This window comes from Marmota monax, unplaced genomic scaffold (assembly GCF_021218885.2).
Source record: "Marmota monax isolate L192 unplaced genomic scaffold, Marmota_monax_Labrador192_F-V1.1 WCK01_AAM20220418_F8-fsc00020, whole genome shotgun sequence".
NCBI lineage: Eukaryota > Metazoa > Chordata > Mammalia > Rodentia > Sciuridae > Marmota > Marmota monax.
Window position 1 is genome coordinate 13,816,580 of NW_026692912.1, and position 20,367 is coordinate 13,836,946.

General features: G+C 46.3%; 1 protein-coding gene across 8 annotated transcripts in view; it reads right to left on the bottom strand.

The window, feature by feature from the left end:
• The window catches only part of Cdk5rap2 (CDK5 regulatory subunit associated protein 2), a 194,481-nt gene that overhangs the window by 83,259 nt on the left and 90,855 nt on the right, over window positions 1-20,367 (bottom strand). For all 8 annotated transcript variants that reach the window (XM_046451711.2, XM_046451710.2, XM_058581650.1 and 5 more), the window contains 5 exons: window positions 16,990-17,133; window positions 9,258-9,355; window positions 4,330-4,460; window positions 2,787-2,896; window positions 647-775 (listed from right to left, as the gene is read on the bottom strand). In XM_046451711.2, the coding sequence (XP_046307667.1) occupies window positions 647-775; window positions 2,787-2,896; window positions 4,330-4,460; window positions 9,258-9,355; window positions 16,990-17,133 (612 nt within the window). The remainder of the gene's footprint in view (window positions 1-646; window positions 776-2,786; window positions 2,897-4,329; window positions 4,461-9,257; window positions 9,356-16,989; window positions 17,134-20,367) is intronic.

A 20,367-nucleotide genomic window follows, 5' to 3' on the forward strand; every position in this document is an offset into this window, starting at 1 on the left:
TGGTTTTGCTCACGAGGGACCCAAGTACAAAAAGGTCCTTCTGTACCTGATGGCAACAGTCCCAGTCTTCTGTGCATGGAGCAACCCTCCTGGGGAGAGCGGGGCAAGCCAGGGACTGGAGGAAGAAAATCACATCCTCCTCCCTGCCAGCACGACTTCAGGGTCCTCCCACTATACAGCGCAGGTTAGGAGCAGAGAAAACCAGAGACAACACAGCACAAAGATCAGCACTGAGACCCAGAAGTCATCCAGGTGAATTTTCAGGGCAAGTATATAATTGCACATGTATTTGAATGTGAATGGATTCACTAAGGCTGTATCTACACTACCCAAATTATCTGGGTGATTTGGAAACTCTCTAGATCCCTCTGAGACCACAACACTCATCCAGCTGTGCCATCTGCAGCACAGATCCCAGAGTGGGACAATTGTCGAAAGCATCCCAATAGCGATCCATGGAGACAGGAACTGAACTGTAGGATGCCTGTGGACACACCTGCTGACCTAACAAGGTCCTCAACACCCGCCCACAGAAGAAAGAAAGTTTCAGTTACAGACCTCCCCAGAACAGAGGCAGTCTTGAGAAATGTTTGGGGTTAGTAAATTTCAGCAATTAGCACATGACAATGAGAATGCTGCTCCTTACCTCTCTTTGTTCTGTTGACTCAGGTCTGCCATTTCCCTGGAAACCCTCACAGGAGAGATCAAAAAAGGTTTTCTTCAGACGCTGGTTGTCTGTGTAGAGTTCCTTCACCAGCTGTATAAGTTCGCTGACCTGAGAGATAAGAGCAGGGAGGTGGAGCCACGGCTTTAAGGCAAAGTGATCCTCAGCAAGCTGCCTAATCTAAGCTTCAGTTTCTCATCTGTCGGATGGGTTACTGTGAGAACTCACCATGACCATGTCCCTGACACCGGCTCAGTCAATGACAGCCAACGCTATCTCTGCCTTGCATTGGAGGCCTCTGGAGGAAAAACACCCCAGTGGTGAAGTTTCTACAACTGTGCCAGGGCCTTATTTTACAGCACAGACCTTCCTTTCACCTAGCAGTGTCAGTAATGACAGCCGTCCATTACAAAGAATGTTTATGGCTGCTAACATACTTCTGCAAGTTAGTCAATCGGTCCCTCAAGGATCCTGAGGCAGAGGACAGGATGGCATAAGAATCCCCACCTTACAGCTAGGAACCAGAGATGCAAAGACACTAACTTCCCAGGGTCCCAGTGTGGCAGCATATAGGGAACCGCATGAAAAGGAACAGCCACAGTGCCAGCTCAGGTAGGAAGGAACAACTGTCCCCAGAGGGAACCAGGACAGAAGGAAGACCCCCTCAGGTTCCAGGTCCAGGGCTCCTCCCGCAGTACAGGTCAGCTGCAGGGGCAACTGAGCAGCCACCACCTTCGTTCCCCACCAGCTTCAATTCCCTGTGACTTTTCAAACTCTTCTTAATGGGAGTGGTCACTGGGCCTTCAAATAAAGTGGAAAACCCCACCCTCACTACACATGGTGGGTATATTTGATGTATTTTGAACACGAATAAATTTTATCCTCAGGGAGGATATGGTGGGAAGAGCGCGACATTCTACATGACTCACGCGACTACGTGCTGCCCTGGCCACAGCACAGCAGCTACCACCATCTCCACTTTCCTCATCTTCAAAAAACACAGCTGAGGGCTGGGGCTGGGGCTCAGTGGTAGAGCGCTCGCCTCACACGCATGAGGCACTGGGTTCGATCCTCAGTACCACGTAAAAATAAATAAATAAAATACAAATATTGTGTCCATCTACAACTAAAAAAACAATTAAAAAAAAAAGAGCTGACTCTAGACTCCTTGCCCCGCTCCTCCAGAAATACCCAAATTCTTTGTTGTTGTTGTTTTATGGACACAATACCTTTCTTTTATTTATTTTACCTTTTATGCGGTGCTGAGGATCAAACCCAGGGCCTCACAAATGCTAGGTAAGTGCTCTACCACTGAGCTACAACCCCAGCCCCCAAAATACACAACGTCTTATGGTTCTCCTTGCTATTACTTACATCGCTGCCTTACATGTTCTGCTTTCTCTCCATTGAGAAAACCGTCCACCTGGATACACTCCTATTTATCCTTCAAAACCCACTTGGAATGTCACTTCTGTTGGGAAGCTTCCCTCGATCAGGCAAGCAGCAATGAACTCTCCTCTGCTGTCTCTGCACCTCGAGCAGCTGCCTCACACAGCAACCTCTGCACTCCGTCCTGCAATTATTTGTTCCCATTTCTGTCCTCTTGGTCAGAATGTGAATTATTACATGAAAGAAACTGAATCTCTGTCCCATGTATGTGATAATTTCACAATGTACAACAATCTCCTCTGTGTTCACATGGCTTATTCTTAACCAGGATTCTTAGAACCCTGAAACCACTCTCATCATACCACCTATCGACAAACTGAAAATCCTTTCCCGCATTGATCAAACTGGAACCATATTCATTCAAAAACCATCTATTAGCTCCTACTATTGTGTGCAGGCCCTGGGACATTAGAAATAAATAAGACATGATCACTAAGGTTGAGATGCTCATAGCCTAGGGACAAATAATTACAGCCCCTCACGAATGGGAGGACAGCAATTTGAACTGGGTACACCTTCGCCCAAGGGGAAGGAAGTTCACTCTGTGTGGAGGGGCTAAGAGCTGTCCCTGGATGACAGGAGTAAAGGGACTTTCAGAATCACACCTCTGTGATCAGGAACCCAGAGACAACAAATTGAAAAAAGGAAAGAAAGAAAGTTATTAAGTCAATACCTTTTTCTTAAGTTCTTCTTGAGAAAAATGCTCCACTTGAAACTGACTGTTTTCTTCAAGGCAAATACTTAGATAAGACGTTTGATCACTATAAAATGAAAATGGTTCTTCTGTCCAAAAACAAAGTGGGGGGGTGAAAGGAAGAACATCAGAACAGATTTTCGGGGACCAATCCCAGCTCCATCCACCTAAAGCACTCTGTGGAGGGTGGGTGAGGGCACAGAAGCACGTGGGAGTTTCCAACACCACCTCTGGAGCAAAAGTAACCTTCCCTTGCTCCACAGGCTGCCATCTCAGTGCATGGTTTCATCTGGGGCTGTAGGCTTTAGTTGGCCAATTCTGAATTATAATCTGCATATCAAGTGCTGGGTCTGGAGACCATTCTGAATGGCATAAGCAAATGGTGATTCCAGTTTAAATGAGCGTGATTCTGTTTAGGTGAGAATATGGGAAAATGAGATGTGACCCCAAGGGTAGAACTCAAGGGAAATAAAAGTGCCTGATGTATTTTTACTGGCCCCAGAGCCCTTGTGGAAGCGAGTACACCAAGTGCAGAAGCGGCCTGCTGGAGCCAAGACAACAGCGCCTCGGTCACCTCGGTTAGAATGTGTCATTGGCTTCCTCTGCAGTAAAGGACACATTCTAACAGAAGGGGCAGAAGCAGAGGAGAGGGAAGACATTTCCTGAGAAAGCCACAAGTACAAACAGTAGCTCATCTGAAAATACACATGGCTAAGTGCTGGAGCACCATGACAGTGGCAATGACAGGAAGAGCCAGACCTCAGGACACCCTGGCTCACATCCAGGCAAATCCACCCAACCCACCCCCAGCTCAGCTTCCTCACTTGTGCCTAATGGGGTGACTGTGAGAATCGGGTGAGAAGGGCGGAGCATAGTAAAAGCCTATGCCCTGTACACAGCAGGAGTCCAAGAAATGTCAACCCACCACGGCCATAACCAGTTCCTACCATGTGTGCCAGGCACTGAGCTAGAGCTACAGAAAGCAATAAGCACCACCCAGACTTCAGAGCTTCAGTCTAGCACAGGACAAGGCCAGATACACATGATGAGAACTCAGCAGGGCCACAAGGGGTCTCTTCCTGTAGCCCTCCCTGAATGAAGCCACCCTGCAATGCTAAGCATGTTTCGTGTCTGCCGTTCCGGACCCTCTGCAGGGGTTCCATGGGAAACTGAGCCAGTCAATGAGGGGGTAGGCAGGGAGAGAGGGAGGGGTTTGCAAGTCCCCGAGGTTACCTAGAATTGGGAGTATCAAATGATGCAGAAAATAGCAGAAGCAGTAGGGACACCACCCTGCAATGGATCTTCTGCAGTGTTAATACAGTTTACTGGGCTCTTCTGCTAGGAAGGCCGAAGCTAGACAGAGAAGACTGGGCAAGCCAACATCAACACTATCACCCCATAAATGACCTCCAGCCGCAGGCGGCTGCTCCACCTCCTCATGAAGATCTAGGGCTCTCTTAAGTTCACCCAAGGCTCTCCAGGTGGACAAAACAACGGGAAGTACAAAGAAGAGAGTGTGTACCTTCCCGCCTCCGAATTTCGCTGATCTGCTCCGCAAGGCTCTTTTGCAAATTCCGATACGTAAGCACATCCCGTTCCAGTTGCTTCCGCAGGGCAAAAATGTTGTTCAACTCTGCCTGCACGGTGTCCATACTTGACATAACAAGACATCAGAAATTTTAAAATAGTCCTAGTAGTGCTTTAACAAGCAAAGACCAGCAAGCCCTTCTGTGATTTTTATGCTACTTGTGTTTTCTCTTGTTGTAAAAGTTAAATATATGTTTACAGAAATAAATGTTCACAGAAAATTTAAAATATAAAAGTATAAAGAGAACAAAAATTATCATGATCCCCACTACCAATTAAAACACTGCAGACCATATTTCCCCTCAATCTTTTTTCTATGAAAATTTCAACATTAATATAATAAATGCTGAATTGTGCATTCCTTGCTTAAATATTTCCCCACATTTGTGGAAATTATTTGCAACATCATTTTTAATGACTGTATAAATTATGTCAGGTGAATGTCCCTCCATTTAGTCTAACTCATTCCCTATTAGAGAACACTTGGATCATTTCCAAGTTTTGCTATAGATGTAACCAGGTGGAAATAACCTGCTTTTCTAGCATGTTCCTCTGTTTGGAATAACCCCTTGAGAAGGTTGGATGGAGGGGAGACTCTCCAGGTCTGAGAGTCACTTACACCCAGGCTTCAGAGAGAAAGGAATTCTTTTGTGTTCCCATCAAAGAGGTCATCCTGGGGGGAAAGGGGAGGGGCAGGAGAGAAGAAAAAGCAGAGGGAGTTGACAGTAAGAGAAAATGACCAATCCAGGGGCCAACAGAATCACTCAACGCTGCACAGGGTGCATGGATTTTTATTCTGGAAGAGGGAGGGTCAGGTTTCACACCCAGATCAGCATAATGCGCTGCTGAGCTGTGTAGACAATATGTGCGAATGAGAAGCTCAGAACCTGGGGGAAGCCACACAGACGCACACCTCACAGAGTGTGCACTCATCTTGGAGAGCCCTGGCTAACAGAACTTCCCCTGAAGACAGAAACAGTCTGTATCTGCAGGGTCTAATACAGTAGCCACTAGAATGCACCTATTGAACATCTGAAATGTGGCTTAATGCACCAAGGAAGTGAATGTTTGTAATTTCATTACATTTAAAATAAGTTTAAATTTAAATGACCTAACCACTCTTGGGTATTCCAGTGGACAGTGCAGATCCACACACCAGGCCTTGGACTTCAACAGATGAGAACTGGCACAGGTCTGAATACTCAAACCCAGCTCACAACTGCACAGCCTGAACCTAGGTGTGGCCTGGCCCCTGGGCTGCTTTCTTAAGAAGGATTCCAAGCAGTGCTACCAGCAGGTCAAAGCACACAAGCACTTTTAAGGTTCCTAAAACACCTTAACAAATCTGAAAGCCTCCTTTATAAAATCACTTGAGAAATATTATCATTCCCCATCCAGCGTCCATCCTACAGTTCCCTAAGAGGGTCCATCGGCACCTTGAAACTAAGCTTCAAAACTGATGACTACCAGACTGCTCTAGGGAGAGGGCCAGTAAGCTTCCATCTGATTCTCCCCAGTGTTCTGAATCCGTGTGCCACACTCACACCCCACTGGTCCTTCAGAGACTGTTCTCCAGCTCCATCCCTCGAACGGCACACAAATCAAGACATATTGGAAAGAAAGTAAACCATTCCGTCCAATCTTCTATGCTTGCTGCTTTGAAGACGGTTCACTGCAAGGCACCCTTCACGAATGGCCAAGGGCCCGACTGGCGGTCCCGATGATCAATTTGTACAGCTGATGGGAGTCCTTCCAGAGGAGCACAGCACTCACTTGGATGTGGCTGTGCTGCTGAGGCATTTGACCAGAGGAAAAGGGGAGACTGTTTTAGCAAAGCTCCTGCCATCGGGGCCAGGGAAAGCTAACTGCCACGGTCCCCTTCCACCTCTGACACGGTGAAAAGCACACAGCTGCCGTGTGCACACAGGAGCCCGTCATTTCCCAGCTCCAGAAGTTTCTCAAGGTGAGAAGTAAAAAGTGCTTTGCTCAGAAAGAAACAAAAGCCTGTGCAACCTTCCTCCCGGATTGGGGCAGGGGGCCGGAGAAGGGGTGGTGGGCAGGAGGAGTCAGAGAGCCCAGCTCAAAACAGCAGGCCACCACTAACCTTAACCTTGCCTCCGTGGCCATGTCAGTCAAACACCTCATCTGTAAAATGGGGATGATACCTTTCCTTTGAACTGTTTTGAGGACTAAATGATAGTCCTATTACATGGGAAAGAGCTTGGCATGGTGCCTAATACATTCTAGATACTCGGCAAACACCATTTCCTTCCTCCTGCATACCCCAACAATTCCCACAAAAAAGATGATATTTATGAGCCAAAATTTCTGATTCTCATGAGTTACAAGAGGGATTCTCATCTGGAAATGATTTTGCTCCCCCTGGGAGACATTTTGCAATACCTGGTGGCATGTTTGATACCACAAGAGGTTGAGGGAGTGAGTGTGCTCCGGGGACAGAGCCGGGGATACTGCTGAACACCCTAAAATGCACAGGGCAGCCCCTCATGACAAAAAAGCCATCCAGCCCCAAGTCCCAGTACTGCTGAGGTTGAGAGCCCTTGGTTATAGGAAGTGTCGCTGAACTAGCCCTCAAGATGCAGGGGTGGCTGCGAGGCCTGGGCTACAAAGCCAAGGGGGTCAGGCTCTGATCACCCTTCACCGCAGGCCTTAAGGAGCACTTCTGTCACATGAGCTAAAGCGCCCACATCTGAGCACTGAAAAATAGAAAGCAAAGGTGAAAGAACCAACAAGCCTCCTCCTCCTCCCTGTCTGTGCAAACCCCAAGTACACCCTGGCCTGCAGCCACCACCCCACTGCCAGTTCCCAGAGAGAGAGCAGTGCTGGAGTTAGACGTGGGGGCTCCTCCTGGATATGCCCAGGGCTGAGGATCCCAAAATGGCCTGGATGCTAAGCTGATGCATATGGGGGGTACTGAGGCACGTGGAAGCTTCCCATGTGTTTATTCTCAACAAGTGTTGACGTTTACTGAACACCTACTATGTGTCAGGCAGCATGAGGAATTTACACACTATCATCCCTTGTATCCAAACTACCTTGTAAGGTAGGTGGGCAGGAGGAGGGTAGGAAGAGGGTGGGTAGGTGGGTGGGTGGGAAGTAGAAGGCAAGCAGGCACTTGGCAGGTAAGCAGATGGGTGAGCTGCTGTGCAGGTAGGTAAGCAGGCCACACCCCCACTCCACAACACTCTCCCAAGAGCCCAGAGCAGCTGAGTGGCAGGGCTAGATGTGGACCAGGTCTGGCTACCCCTAAACAAAGTCTGAAGATGTGCAGAAACCTTTTGAGCATGGGTTATCCACTGCCCTGACCCACTGCAGTCCCATCCACGTTTTTATTCATTAGGAAAGAGGCTGTGAAACTCGGAGCCATTCCTGTGGAGAGGGCTTGAGAGCAAGCACATCTACCCACAGCACCTCTCCCGCCCAGAGAAGCTGCGCAATTAAAGTGAAATTTGTGCAGTTTCCCCACATGATTGAACCCCTCCTCTGGTGAAAGAGACCAGCTGCTGAGGTTTCCTGAAAAAGCCCACTTTCAGAGATGCCTACGCCCCAAATTTCATCAGTATGTGTTTGGTTTTTTCAAACTCATTTCAGATCTTAAAATCTGGAAATTATCTACTAACTTGGACGATCCGTGCTAGGGCCAGACATTCCTGCAGAGAGCATTTCCCAGGCTCTGGGAGCTGCAGATGGCAGAGGAACCCCTGGTCCTGAGGAAGCTCCCAGACCAGGAGAGCAGGTGGAGCGGCAGAGACGCCCACGCATCAGGCAGGCAGTCAAGAGAGAAGATGCAGAGGGGCAGCAGAACTGGGGGTCAGCCAGGCACCCAACGAGGCTGACACTCAAGCTACTCCTGAAGAAGGAGTGGGAGACACAGCAGGAAGGTGGGGCCAGGAGCACAGAGGACAGAGGACAGCAGAGGCAGGAAGAGACGGCCCAGCAACACAGTGAAAGCAAAGGGCATCATGAGAGAGAAAGAGAGGTGACGGTTCTTAGCTTCTTCTTATGGAAAACCTTGGACACATACAAAAAGACAAAGTAATGGGATGAGCTCCTCCTCATCTGCCCACTCGGTATCCCAACAAGCAGGGAGCCAGGGCTGACCGTGTTCCGCCCATTGACATCCCCACCTACTTCCTCTGCTTCTGTACTGTTCTGAAACAAGTCCCAGACGTCACATCCGTTCAACTGAACCACTCCCATGGGGAGAGAGCTAGGTTTTAATGCAAGAAATCCCTGAGGCCAGTCCTGCAAACAGAGGCCCAGAGCAGGCCAATTGCCTGGGGACACCGAACCAGAGGGCAGGGGAGCCAGGACTATACCAAGACCCCTGGCCCACAACTGGCTCTCTTCCCCACACCTCACTGGCACCAAATCATTTCAGCCATCCTGCAGACACAAGTCACTCTAAGATACAGAGACATGTTGGTGTCCCGGAGTTCTCACAACACCTGTGTGACTTTGGACAAGCCACTTAACCTCTCTTAGCGTCAGTGGATTCATGTGAAATAGGGAGAACATTTTCACTTACCTCACAGGATAGCTGTGAAGATCGTGTGAGATAATACACAGGGAAGTGCTTTCTAAATATGTGATAAAGTATTTAGAAATATGAGTAAACACTATATTTTTAATCTAATTTAGTTGCCAAAGATCAGACAATTCTTGATAGAAAACAGGTATAACAGGTATTGTAAGGAGACAATCACTACCTAACAACTGTGTACACTTCTTAAGCACATGTTGGGACGGCTTCTCTGGCTCAGGGTCCATCAGCTTTTCCAAAAACTGTGTGCATGCTCACCCACACTCACAGGCGTGTGATGTCCAAATAGAAGGCCTTACCTGTCTGGGTCCTGCAGAGACCTCACCAGCTGGGCATAGATGTCCTGCTCCTGCTGTAAGACCTGTATCAGCTTTTCATAGTCTGACTGTTCCTTTTCCTGGAAATGATGGTGGACATCTGACTTTAGGAGAAGGATCTCAAGAAGACAGCCTTATATTATACAACGTATGTGACCAGTTGTGTGTGTGTGTGTGTGTGTGTTATTTATTTATTTATTTATTTATTTATTTATTTTGAACCACACAAAGGTGAAGCCCTGGCCAGGCTCTGGTTCAGGCCACAGTCACACAGCACCACCTGCAGGAGGAGCGGGGAATGCCTGCCTCTCGCTGCCTGCTACAGCACACATCTGCCGTGTACCCCAAAAGCCCAGTGTGTGAGAGGCTTGGTCCCCACGGTGGTGCTACTTAGAGGTGGTGGAACCTTTGAGAGTGGTGCCTGGTCTGGGGTCCTCAGGTTATTGTGGGTGTGCCCGAGAGGGGAATTGTGGCACCCCCAACCACTTCTTTCTCTCTTTGGCTTCCTGGCCAGGAGGTGAGCAGTTTGTTCCTCCACACACTCCCTGCCACGGCCCACCAACATACCTACTCCAGTGAGGCCCAATGCAATGCCTCCACTCTGTCTTTGACTAGAACTTCTAGACCTCTGAGCCTTTTATCTTTACAAGTTAGTCACTTCAGGTGCTTTATTACAGTGACATGAATCTGACTAGTATACTTACCTAGAAGCTCAAAGCTGTGCTTCAAACACCCAGAAGCTGTTATGAAAGACTCCTCAGCCACCTGATTCACCCTTGATCAACCCGTGACTCCTCAGGGCTGCTGGCCATTGTTTCCAAAACACTACAAGAATGCCTTGCTGCACCTGCTCTTGCTTCAAAGAAGAGAAACTCACAAACCCAAGCCTAAAGAGTACCAAGTACAGAGGTCAACTGAGTAGCACTGGGAGTAGACCTTTAAACATATCACTCTAATTTGTCAATGATACTTCAATAAAACTTACAAAAAGAAGTTTCAAGAAAAGAACTGCTCAAATAGTATTGCAATGCTGTCAAAAGAAAATAGTGGCCCATTTGAATAGGTCCCCACAACTAGTCGCAGTGGCACCCACCTGTAATCCCAGTGATTCGGGAGGCTGAGGCAGGAGGATGGCAAGTTCAAGGGTAGGCTCGGCAACTTAGCTAGACCCTGCCTCAAAATAAAAAATAAAAAAAAGGACTGGGGGATGTAGCTCAGTGATAGAGCACCCCTGGCTCAAATTCCCAGTATCAAAAAAACAAAAGAGGAGAGGCTCCCACCAGCCAATCAAACCTGGGACAATATGAACATCAAGATAAAGGATGACAGTAATGGATTAGAACCCACTGAATAAAATATGAATTCATAAATCCACACTAACAAGAATGAATACAGGAGAAGACTGTTCATTACAATAAAATGATAATGTGTAGAAAGAACAATGGATTAGAAAAATCACCATTGGCCGCCATGGTGGTAATAAATAATTCAACTAAGAAACAAAAAAGAATCTAAAACCAGTAGGAGATCAGGATATTTACACAGACGCAAAACATCTATTTAATAAAAGAAAAAAAGAGCAACCACCAGTCAAGAAGAGTGGCAGACACCACCTTCCCAAACTCGAAAAGTCAGCCTGGCTAGCAAAGGAACAAATGGAAATTGCGTACCATGGGACAGGATGCCATGAGAAGAGCACAGCATGGCCACTGCACCATTCCTGCCAAAGACACACAGCCAGAACCCCTGTCGCGCCAGTCACCACAGAGACATCAGGCACACCCAAACTGAAGGGCATCTTACGACAGGGCCGACCTGACATTTCCAGGGTATCAAGGTCAGAGAGCCGAGGAAAGGCTGAGGAACCACAGGACAGACTAGAGAATCCAGGCTGAGACTCAAGGCGTGACACTGACACAGAAGCACACACACCTTCCTGCTGCAAAGGGCGAGACTGAGACAGTGTGTTAAATACAATGGAGTCTGATGACTGGAAGAGAGGATGGGTCTGGGCTGACTTCCTGGCTGAGGTGGGCGGGCTGAATGTCTTTGTTTACAGGAAATGCACACTGAAGTGTCCACAGGCGACAGGACTCCATTGGGCAACTTTCTCTCAGATGACTCAGAAAAAAATATAATCCTTTAATCATGTGACTTTTCTATCAATGTGAAAACATTTCTTTATAGGAGTTGCACACCTATAAAGTCACCTGCTTAGAGGTCGAGGCAGGAGGATCACAAGTTTGAGGCCATCATGGACAACACACCAAGACCGCACTACCATGGGGAAAAAAAAAAAGAATGTTGAAATAAATAAAGTTAATGGGTACAGCATCCACAGCACTGGGGACAAGCTGGGTGCCCTCCAAGTGCTGACGAGAGCTCTTAGTCAACAGAGAAACAGGCTGCCCACAGCATCTGTAGCTCACATTGACCTAGGTTTCCTCCTGAATTCAAGACACCATCCAGGACAGCAGATCACACCTCACTAAAATTCAAGGGTCGCAAGAATGTGATCAGGAAAAAAAAAAATTCTATCTTCATTTCTATTAGCCTCAGCTGAAATTCAATTATGAGCTAAGGAACACTGTTATTGCTCCAAACAATGACCAGGCGTGTGCCATTCCTACAACTTTATCATTAAAAAAACTACAGTTAATACACTTGTTTTGTACGTATCACTGATACCTCAAAATATTCATTCTTGGGACCAGGGGTGTGACTCGGTGGGGGAGTGCCTGCTTAGCATGTGCGAGGCCTTGGATTCCATTCCCAGCACTGAAAAAAATTATCATCACCACTTCAAAGCTACAGCAGTCACTGTACTCACCACTAGACCGTGTTATTTAACATAAGAATAAAAGTATCACTTCCATAGCATAATTTTTGATATTTTGAAAACTGGACTTAAGAATATTTGGTTCCCTTCATAACTCTCTGCATATAATTTGTGCATGTAGTGTTTTCATGGAGGGGGGGGGTCCTCGGCTTTAGTTAGGCCACCAAAGGGATGCAGAGGAGCAAAGAGAAGAGAGCCTGGGCCCAAGAGAACCCCACTGTGCTTCCAGCCCAACAAGACAAGGCCAAGGCAGCTCCTGCCGTTGATGGTCTGCAAGGCTAAGCCACCAGGCTGGTCCTGACAAGTCAGTCACCAGCCCAACAGAAATGCCAGGCCCTTCTGTAAATTATGCCATAAACCAGTTCCAGGGGCTCCTCAATGCCTTCTGAACACAACAGCATCATGTGGGACTCTCTCATCAATGAAAGAAAACTAACAGGATGCCCAGCCCAAGGTCAGGGTCCTGATTCAGGGCTTACTCCAGGGCCTGTGCTCTTTGGCCCACCCATCACTGCCTCGCCCTTACTTAGACCACGTGAAAGACAGTCAAAGAAAAAGAAAAGATAGTGACAAAATAAAAAAACCTACTGCTTCTGGAGCACCTAATAAGAGGGGAAGTGATGGTTATTAAGTGTGTGATCTTGAGCAAGTTTCTCAACCTCTCTGTGCTTCAATATCCAAATGAAGGAATAATTCTTTAAAGCACATGGGGTTGTTAAGAAGATCAAATGAATTAAATCTATATGAACCTCACAGAATGATACCAGGCTGCGTGCAGTCAACACTTCATAAATGCCATCTGTAACTAGTCCCCAGGCCCCAAGTGTTGTGCTCCATACTTGAAAGATCTTATCTCTGATCACAATGCTGAAAGGACTACATTCATTTCCCCATTTTTTGGATGATGGAACTGCTTCTCAGGGAACAGAGTTAACTTGCTCCAGTCCAGTCAGCTAACATAGGTTCAGCTGGAGTTTGTGCACATATATAACTTCAAAGCCAACCAAGAAGGGCTAGGAAAAAAAGATTAGGAAATGTGGATTTCTGGTGGATGGAGTGTCCAGTGAAAAAATCCAAGCCCTGGACTTTATCTCTTAACTCGATATCTGAAACCTGGGCTCTAAGCCACAGAGGGGGACCAGCCACTGCCCCAGCAGGGCCCAATTGCCCTGCTCAGCTCCCTCCCTCCCTTCTTCCTAGAGGCCACTCCCAACCCTCACCAGGGTTCACAAGCCACCACTCTCCTCAGCTCCTGCCCTCATCCCCCTCCTGCCTTTAAGGAGAGACAGTGCATCAATTGCCACTGCACACTGACACACTCAGGGCCTCTCGGGATCGCCCGGGGCCAATCTCACTAGGAAACTCTCCAACTGCAAGGGCACGCAGGCTCACCTGCAACCCAGAGCTAGTGTGCCATCACCTGCTCGCTGTCAGGATGACTTGCCAGCAGGACTGTCCCAAGCCAGGCACAGTGTCTGCTACAAATCAAATGCTATCACAAATACTTGCTGAGCTGATGATTAAAAAGGTAAGAGAGAAACACAGGAACTGATGTGAATCTTAAGAGCAGAGTTTCCTGTGGGTATTTTGCATAATGGAAGTCAGGGTGAGTCAATGTCTTCCTAGAAGCAAATTGCTCACCCATGTTAAATAAATGAACTCTTCAGAGCCATTTGGGTCCCATTTCATCAATCACCTATTCCCCACGTAGAATCATACCCCACTAGAATGAAGTCATTGGGCTCCCTCTGCAGAGCTGACGACCCAGCAGCAGAGTGCCCAGGCTCAAAGGCAGGGCTAGGCCACTCAGGGGAGCTGCCCCACCCCACCAGGCCCTTTGCACAGAGAAGGCTTGTCGCCATCTCACAGCTACTGTGTCTGACCCTGCTGCACTTCCTCCGCAGCCCTTGGAGTGATGGCACACTCCCCTGCCTTGCCTAAGAATGTCCCTAAAAACTGGGAAGCAAGTCCTAGGAAGACACCACTCCATTGTGACAGGTCCTGGGCCCTGGAGGACTAGGAAATTCCAAGAATTCCAAGACACCAGACATCTGGAGTCACAGGATCAAAGTCAAAAGCAGAGCTCCAGAGCCCATGACTTCTGTCCTCAAGGTCCAAGGGACTGTCCTGGTTCTTACCCTCCCCAGCTGTAGCTGCTCAACCCCTGCCTGGAGTCTGGGAGAGCCTCTAGTCCTGCCCAGCTGGGACCCCCTTACACTGATGTTTTCCTCAAACTACTCAATGTGGGCTTCCACAGCTTATAACCCCAAAACCTTTACCTCCTCTCTTACACTACTTCTAATACTCTCAGAGGAAGGCACGCAATTCCCCACTTCCCAGATTACACAGGTGCATTTCAGAAAGACTAAGCAACCTGCCTGAAGTCACGGAGCTACTAAGTAGCAGCACTGGCATTCTGACACCAAAGTGGGCACTTTGTACTGCCACCATTTTCTTAACGACTTGAAGGAAATACATGTCATGTGCAGACCACACTCTGAGGAGGCAGCAAACATGTAAAGAAAGCCTAATGGATCACTTCTTGGTAATCAGGGCAATTTAGGGGCCTCGTAGATAGATGGTTTCTAGTAGCTAGGTCACAGCCCTGCAACAAAGACATTTATTTTAATACTTAAGAAAATTCACCACCGATGTCCCAACCACATTAATAACCAAGCTATAAATCTCTGGTGGTAGCAAGTCAAATATGGTCAGTGTGTTTTATTCTCTCTCCTTCAATTCCCTGATCATCTAGCATTAATTCTCAGGATCACACAACGATTAGAAGGAAAACAGACTACCCAGAGACTATGGAGACATCATAATAGCTTCAGGCTTTTGGTAGAAATGGGCAGAGGATAATTCCTAGGTCAACACAAAACAACCAAGGACGTAGCAGGAAAAAATCCACATTTTCTACAAAGAAAGGACTACAATCTGAAAAGCATACTTCTCTTGGAAAGAAAAAAATATATATAAAGCTGCAAGAGCTGGATTTCTTAAATTGACACCTACAGATTTACAATTCTGAAGTGATAATTTATAATTCTTTATCTACATTTTACATTTTGCAATTAGTCTTGAAGAACAGAATTAAAATCTTTACTAAAATTCTTAGGTATTTTGCACAGTAATTTAAATGTCACTTGGATCTGATATTACTGAGGTACAGATATCATCCAGCACAAAATAAAAACAAAATGTATAGATGACAAAATAAGGGACATTAAGTTGGAAAATACTCAATCATTCAGTAAGTTTATAAACATTTTGTTCAACACTTCTTACATGACTAAAATGAGATTCAAATTAGCAAAGTTTAATAATTAAATGAATTCATTTTAGTAAAGATATGTCCCTCCGAAAAACTAGATTGTCTGCGACTTTGTTTCAAAATAGACCACCTTATTACAGGTGAATGTGCTTTTTAACCGCCCAGCTAATTTTTGTCAAGATCCAATAACTAAATGCAAGTTAAAATCACAAAATACTAGCCCTCCAACACTCAGTTATGAGACTTGCCCAAGGTTACTACCTATGTGGAATGACAGAGCCCAGAGAGAAATCCAGGTCCCCAGATTCCCAGCCCAGCCCAAGACTCCACTACCCCATGCTGACACTCTCAAGGACAGCAGCAAAGGGACAAACACACAGTGAGAAAGCATCCTAAACGTTCAGCCAATGACACACCAAGACCAGGTCTGACACAGCGGGCACACAGTGCCCCAGATGGTACTGGCTGCTAAAATTACTGAAATGCTGCTACACTCATTGGAAAATGAGCCCAGGCCCATCCACTCCATCCACCCCACTGCCCTGGGACCTGCCCTTGATCCAGGATGTGGGGTGTGGGGGTGCCTGGAAAAAGGCAGGCCTCAATCTCCCCACTCCAGACCAACTGCCTGAGTCTGTTCTGATGGCTGATGTTCCAGTTGTAATTATTTTGAGAATCACCCTTCACAAAACCACAAGTCACAATCAGAGTCATTCATCAGAGAACTCATTTGCATAAGAGTCTTCTGTCTTCTGCACATATGAACTTAATTAGAGGTAGGTTTTTAAAAAAAAAAAATTGGATACAGCCAACTCCGTAGCTTTCCCATGTCTGGCTGCCTCGCTGCATTATTCACTCACTCAACTACCATTTTCAGAGCCGGGCACTGGGCTGTGCTGGGATTCAAGGATGAGTGCCAATTGCCACCCGCAAAGTACCTGGCCCTGGTGCTGCACTGGGGTTCAAGTGAGGGGAAGCAGAAAGGTGGGATCTACATGAGGAGCACGTGCCACATTGCAAGGTCCTGGACAGGGCTGTGGGCCAGAGAGAGGAGGCTCCCCTCTCAGCAGGGCCCACAGGGAGGGAGATAGAAGGGCAACATCTGCAGGAACCCTCAGGAGTTAGCAGGTGAACAGGGAGGGAAAAGCCCCCCAGTTAGAGAGGAACACAGAGGGTATCTGCAGGAATCTGTAGCAAATGCTGCTACTGGAGATGGAAAAAATGAGACCCGAAATAATCTGGGGCTAGATAAGAGTGGTCCACCTGCTGGGGCACTCTTCACATGCATTTCAACAGAAGAATCCCCCAGACGTTTGGGACCACACAGTTCTTGAGAGGTGACCCCAATAGAGCAAATGTGAGGCTCCTCTCTTAACAAGCTGCCAATTCTCGGTTTTGTGTGCAGGGCAAATACAAACGCTCAGCTGGAGAATGCTAATCTGAGGGTGGCTAGACAGAGAACCCCCTGTCCTGCCTGTCATAAGCTCAATTATCAGCAAGAAGACATCTGAGGATCGCTAGATCCGAGGAGTTATCAAATACGTTTCAGAAGAGAATATGAATACATTCGCATGTGAACATCCAATTTCAGTCAAGCTTACCTGAGAGAAGATGAGCTTGCTGCCTGGTGACTGTTGAGAAGAGCACTTTTCTGTTATTAAGCCTTCGCTCCTGAACTCAAGATCCTCGGCAGTCATTAAATACCGGTTCTGCTGTACTGCTTCCAAATCTTTTTCACTGAATTTCTAAGGAAATGAAACAAATCATAAGAAAGTTTTCATCAAGAAAAAATATTAAGAGATTGTCCTAAACCCTGTAGGGGAAGATTTTTTATTTTGTCATGATACTCACATGTCCCCTAAATAATTTCCATCATTTCAAAATATTAGGCAATTATAAAACCGTAATGCAGCTCCATTTCCACGTTATTACAACTTAGAGAAAAGCAGACTGGTGGCAAGGCAGAGCTGAGGATGGCGCCAGGGGCTAGGAACCTTCAGGCTTGCCACCACAGTGAGTGTCCTTTAGCGGGTGTGGAAGAAAATGTCCAGGCTCTGTCCCAAGAGAAACAGTCCCAGTCCTGGGCCTGCCCCGCTCAGGTGTGATCCCGGATCTGCTTCCTATCCTGCCAGCCTACTGGGTGAACAGAGGACTTGTATATTAAAATCCAGCCAAGTCTATCTTGAAACATAATAAATTTTGACAAAACTTGAGCTGACCATATCCACAAGGAGATCTGACTTTCGGGAAGAAAAAAAAAACTACAAATATGGCAGTAGAGTCTGGCCACACACAAAAGGCTCTTTCTTGACGACACACAATAAATTCCTCTCCCTGACTCCTTCAGGAGACCTGAATCCAACAACTGGATAGGACATTACTCTGGTCTTTGGCCAAGTTCAAGCACAGAACTTATTACCAAGCATTTAAAGACTCATGGCTCCAAACTAGGGCTCTGTTCTTTCCCTGCGGGAAATTAAGGGAAGGAACCATATCTTGCTCCTAAGCCCCTAGCAGAACTAATTTATCATGCCAAACAGAGACAGTAGCTGAACGCAAAGAAAGAAGCAGAGGCAAGTCTTCATAAGAAACCATTGAACTGTACTAGGAAGAATCAAACAATGAGCGCTGACTTTCTAGAATTGCCTTAACACAGCTGTGCTTGAATCACACTTTCCACTTTCATTTTTTAAGTCCAATTATACACATGTAGTTTCACACTCAAACAGCACTATAAGGCTTAACTGGAAAACAGCAATGCCTGACCTCCCCACTTCTCGTCTTGAAGCCCCACACCCAGAAAGAAAAACACCTGCAACTCCTCATCTCCTTCTCCTATTTATTTCCACATTTCTAGATTACATTCTTTACCTTCACATTCTTGATTTCTTAAGTTCTGATTGTATCTATAGGTTCCTATCATAGAGGTTTAAAAATTTAGCTCTTACATCATCTGCATCTCAATTTTATCTTTAGTTATATCATCATCATCATCATCATCATCATCATCATCTATACCAGGGATTGAACCCAGGGGCGCCTTACAACAAGCCACATCCACAGCCCTTTTTTATATTTTATTTACAGATAGCCTCAGCCTCCCAAGCCGCTAGGATTACAGGCATGCACCCCACATTTATATTATCATAACCACACAAATATGGCTCAGTGTACAGCACTCCATGATTTCATTTCCATTCATGTTCAATTCTTTGCTTTCTTGGAATTAATAATTATCTTATTCTATTTGTTTACTTAATCCATAAAATTAAATTATATACTAAATGTAAATTTATCTCCAAACTTTCTAAAAGAACATAAAAATTTCACTCAATGAAGTCAAACACATCAGGTAACTGATCAGTTCCTTGTTAGTTTCTGGAGAAGCCCAGCTGAAACTCTAGCCCTCAACAGCCCAAACCTGAGCTCTCCACATAGGCAGCTCAGCTGTGACCTTGGGACTCCCCTTCACAACATTCCAAGTGGATTTCCTCCTTTTTGGGTCCAACATCTCTTTCTTTTGGGTTATTCCCTTCTTTGCACAGAATCAGCCTCCAAGAGCTTTTTGCAAAGAGCACACAAGAGGCCAACAACTGAAGACAAAACTGAACATCTGAAAACACCTTTCTTCCACGTTTACACTTGCTGACAGCACGGTTGAGGACAGAGTGCTCATAACTTTTCCTCTGTCTTCCAGTGTCCACGGGTACTGTTGGGAATTCTGATGTCATCTGAGCCCATCCTTTTTAGGTGCCCTGTATTTTCCTCTCTCTGGATGCCTTTCAGGTCCTCTCTCTATTCCTGTGTTCTGAAATTTCACAATGATCTGCCCTGGAGTACGGGTTTTCTCTCATTCCCCGTGAGAGAAATGGAGCAAGCCCTTGCATTGTAGAAGACCTGGCCCCAATCTGGGACATGGTCTCCCATTTCTTGGAAATCTTCCCTCCTCAGCTTTCCCTGCTGTGTCTCCTGGAACTTCCATTAGTCCATATTTTTGGACCCCTTGAGCCATGTCTCTAATTTTCTTAACTTTTCTCTCCCTTTTGCCCATGTTTTTGTCGGTGTGATTCTATTTTCTAGAAGACTTATCTTCCAACTTTTCCAACTCTTCTATTTTTTTTCATAAGAAACTCGTAAGTAATATAACTAACTCTTCTATTAAACGTTTTATATCTACAATCATACTTTGAATTTCCAACAGGCCATTCTTCTTTTCTAGATCTCTTTTATATCATATCCCAGTTTTATTTCTTATCTAATCATTTAATAGGGATAATTTGGTGGGTTGATTTTTGTTGGTGGTAGTGTTTTATGGTGCTGGGGATCAAACCCAGAGCCTCACTCATGCTAGACAAGCACTCTACCGCTGAGCTCTATATACCTTGGCTATAGTGTTAATTTGGGGGATTTTTAAAAGCTGGCCAACTTTGCCTTGTTTCCATCTCCTCTGTGCACCTATGTTCTGTCTGGGCCTTTTTGTCTTTCTTCTCAAACACTTTCACCTATCTGATGAACTCAGGCTGTCTACCTACTTTTCACAGACAAAAGTGCTCAGAGCTCTGTGAGTGTGGAAAGGACATGTCAATGGTGTCCTCAGTGTGATGTCAGCTGCCAGCAGCTTATGTCACTTCTCCCCTGAGAGGAACCTCTGGTCTTGGTGTGTACACTTCTACTCCCTCCCACTCTGATCCCTAAAACCCACTCCTGCTCCCAGTTGCATCTGGTGGCTCAGGGCCAGAGTTTATCTGGTTTAAGGTCTCCACACATGTGCTGCTGCTGAGAAGAGGAGGGTCACCTAGAACTGCTTGGTATTCCAGCATGATCTCCCATTTCAAAGGTACCACTGCATCCAGCACCTACTAAGCCTTCCTGGGGCCACGATATAAATCGGCTTGCTTCTCTTGGCTTTCATCCCAAGGTATATAGCCTGGTAACAAATGCTGAGTCCTACTGCAATTCCCACTTGCCCACCCACTTAT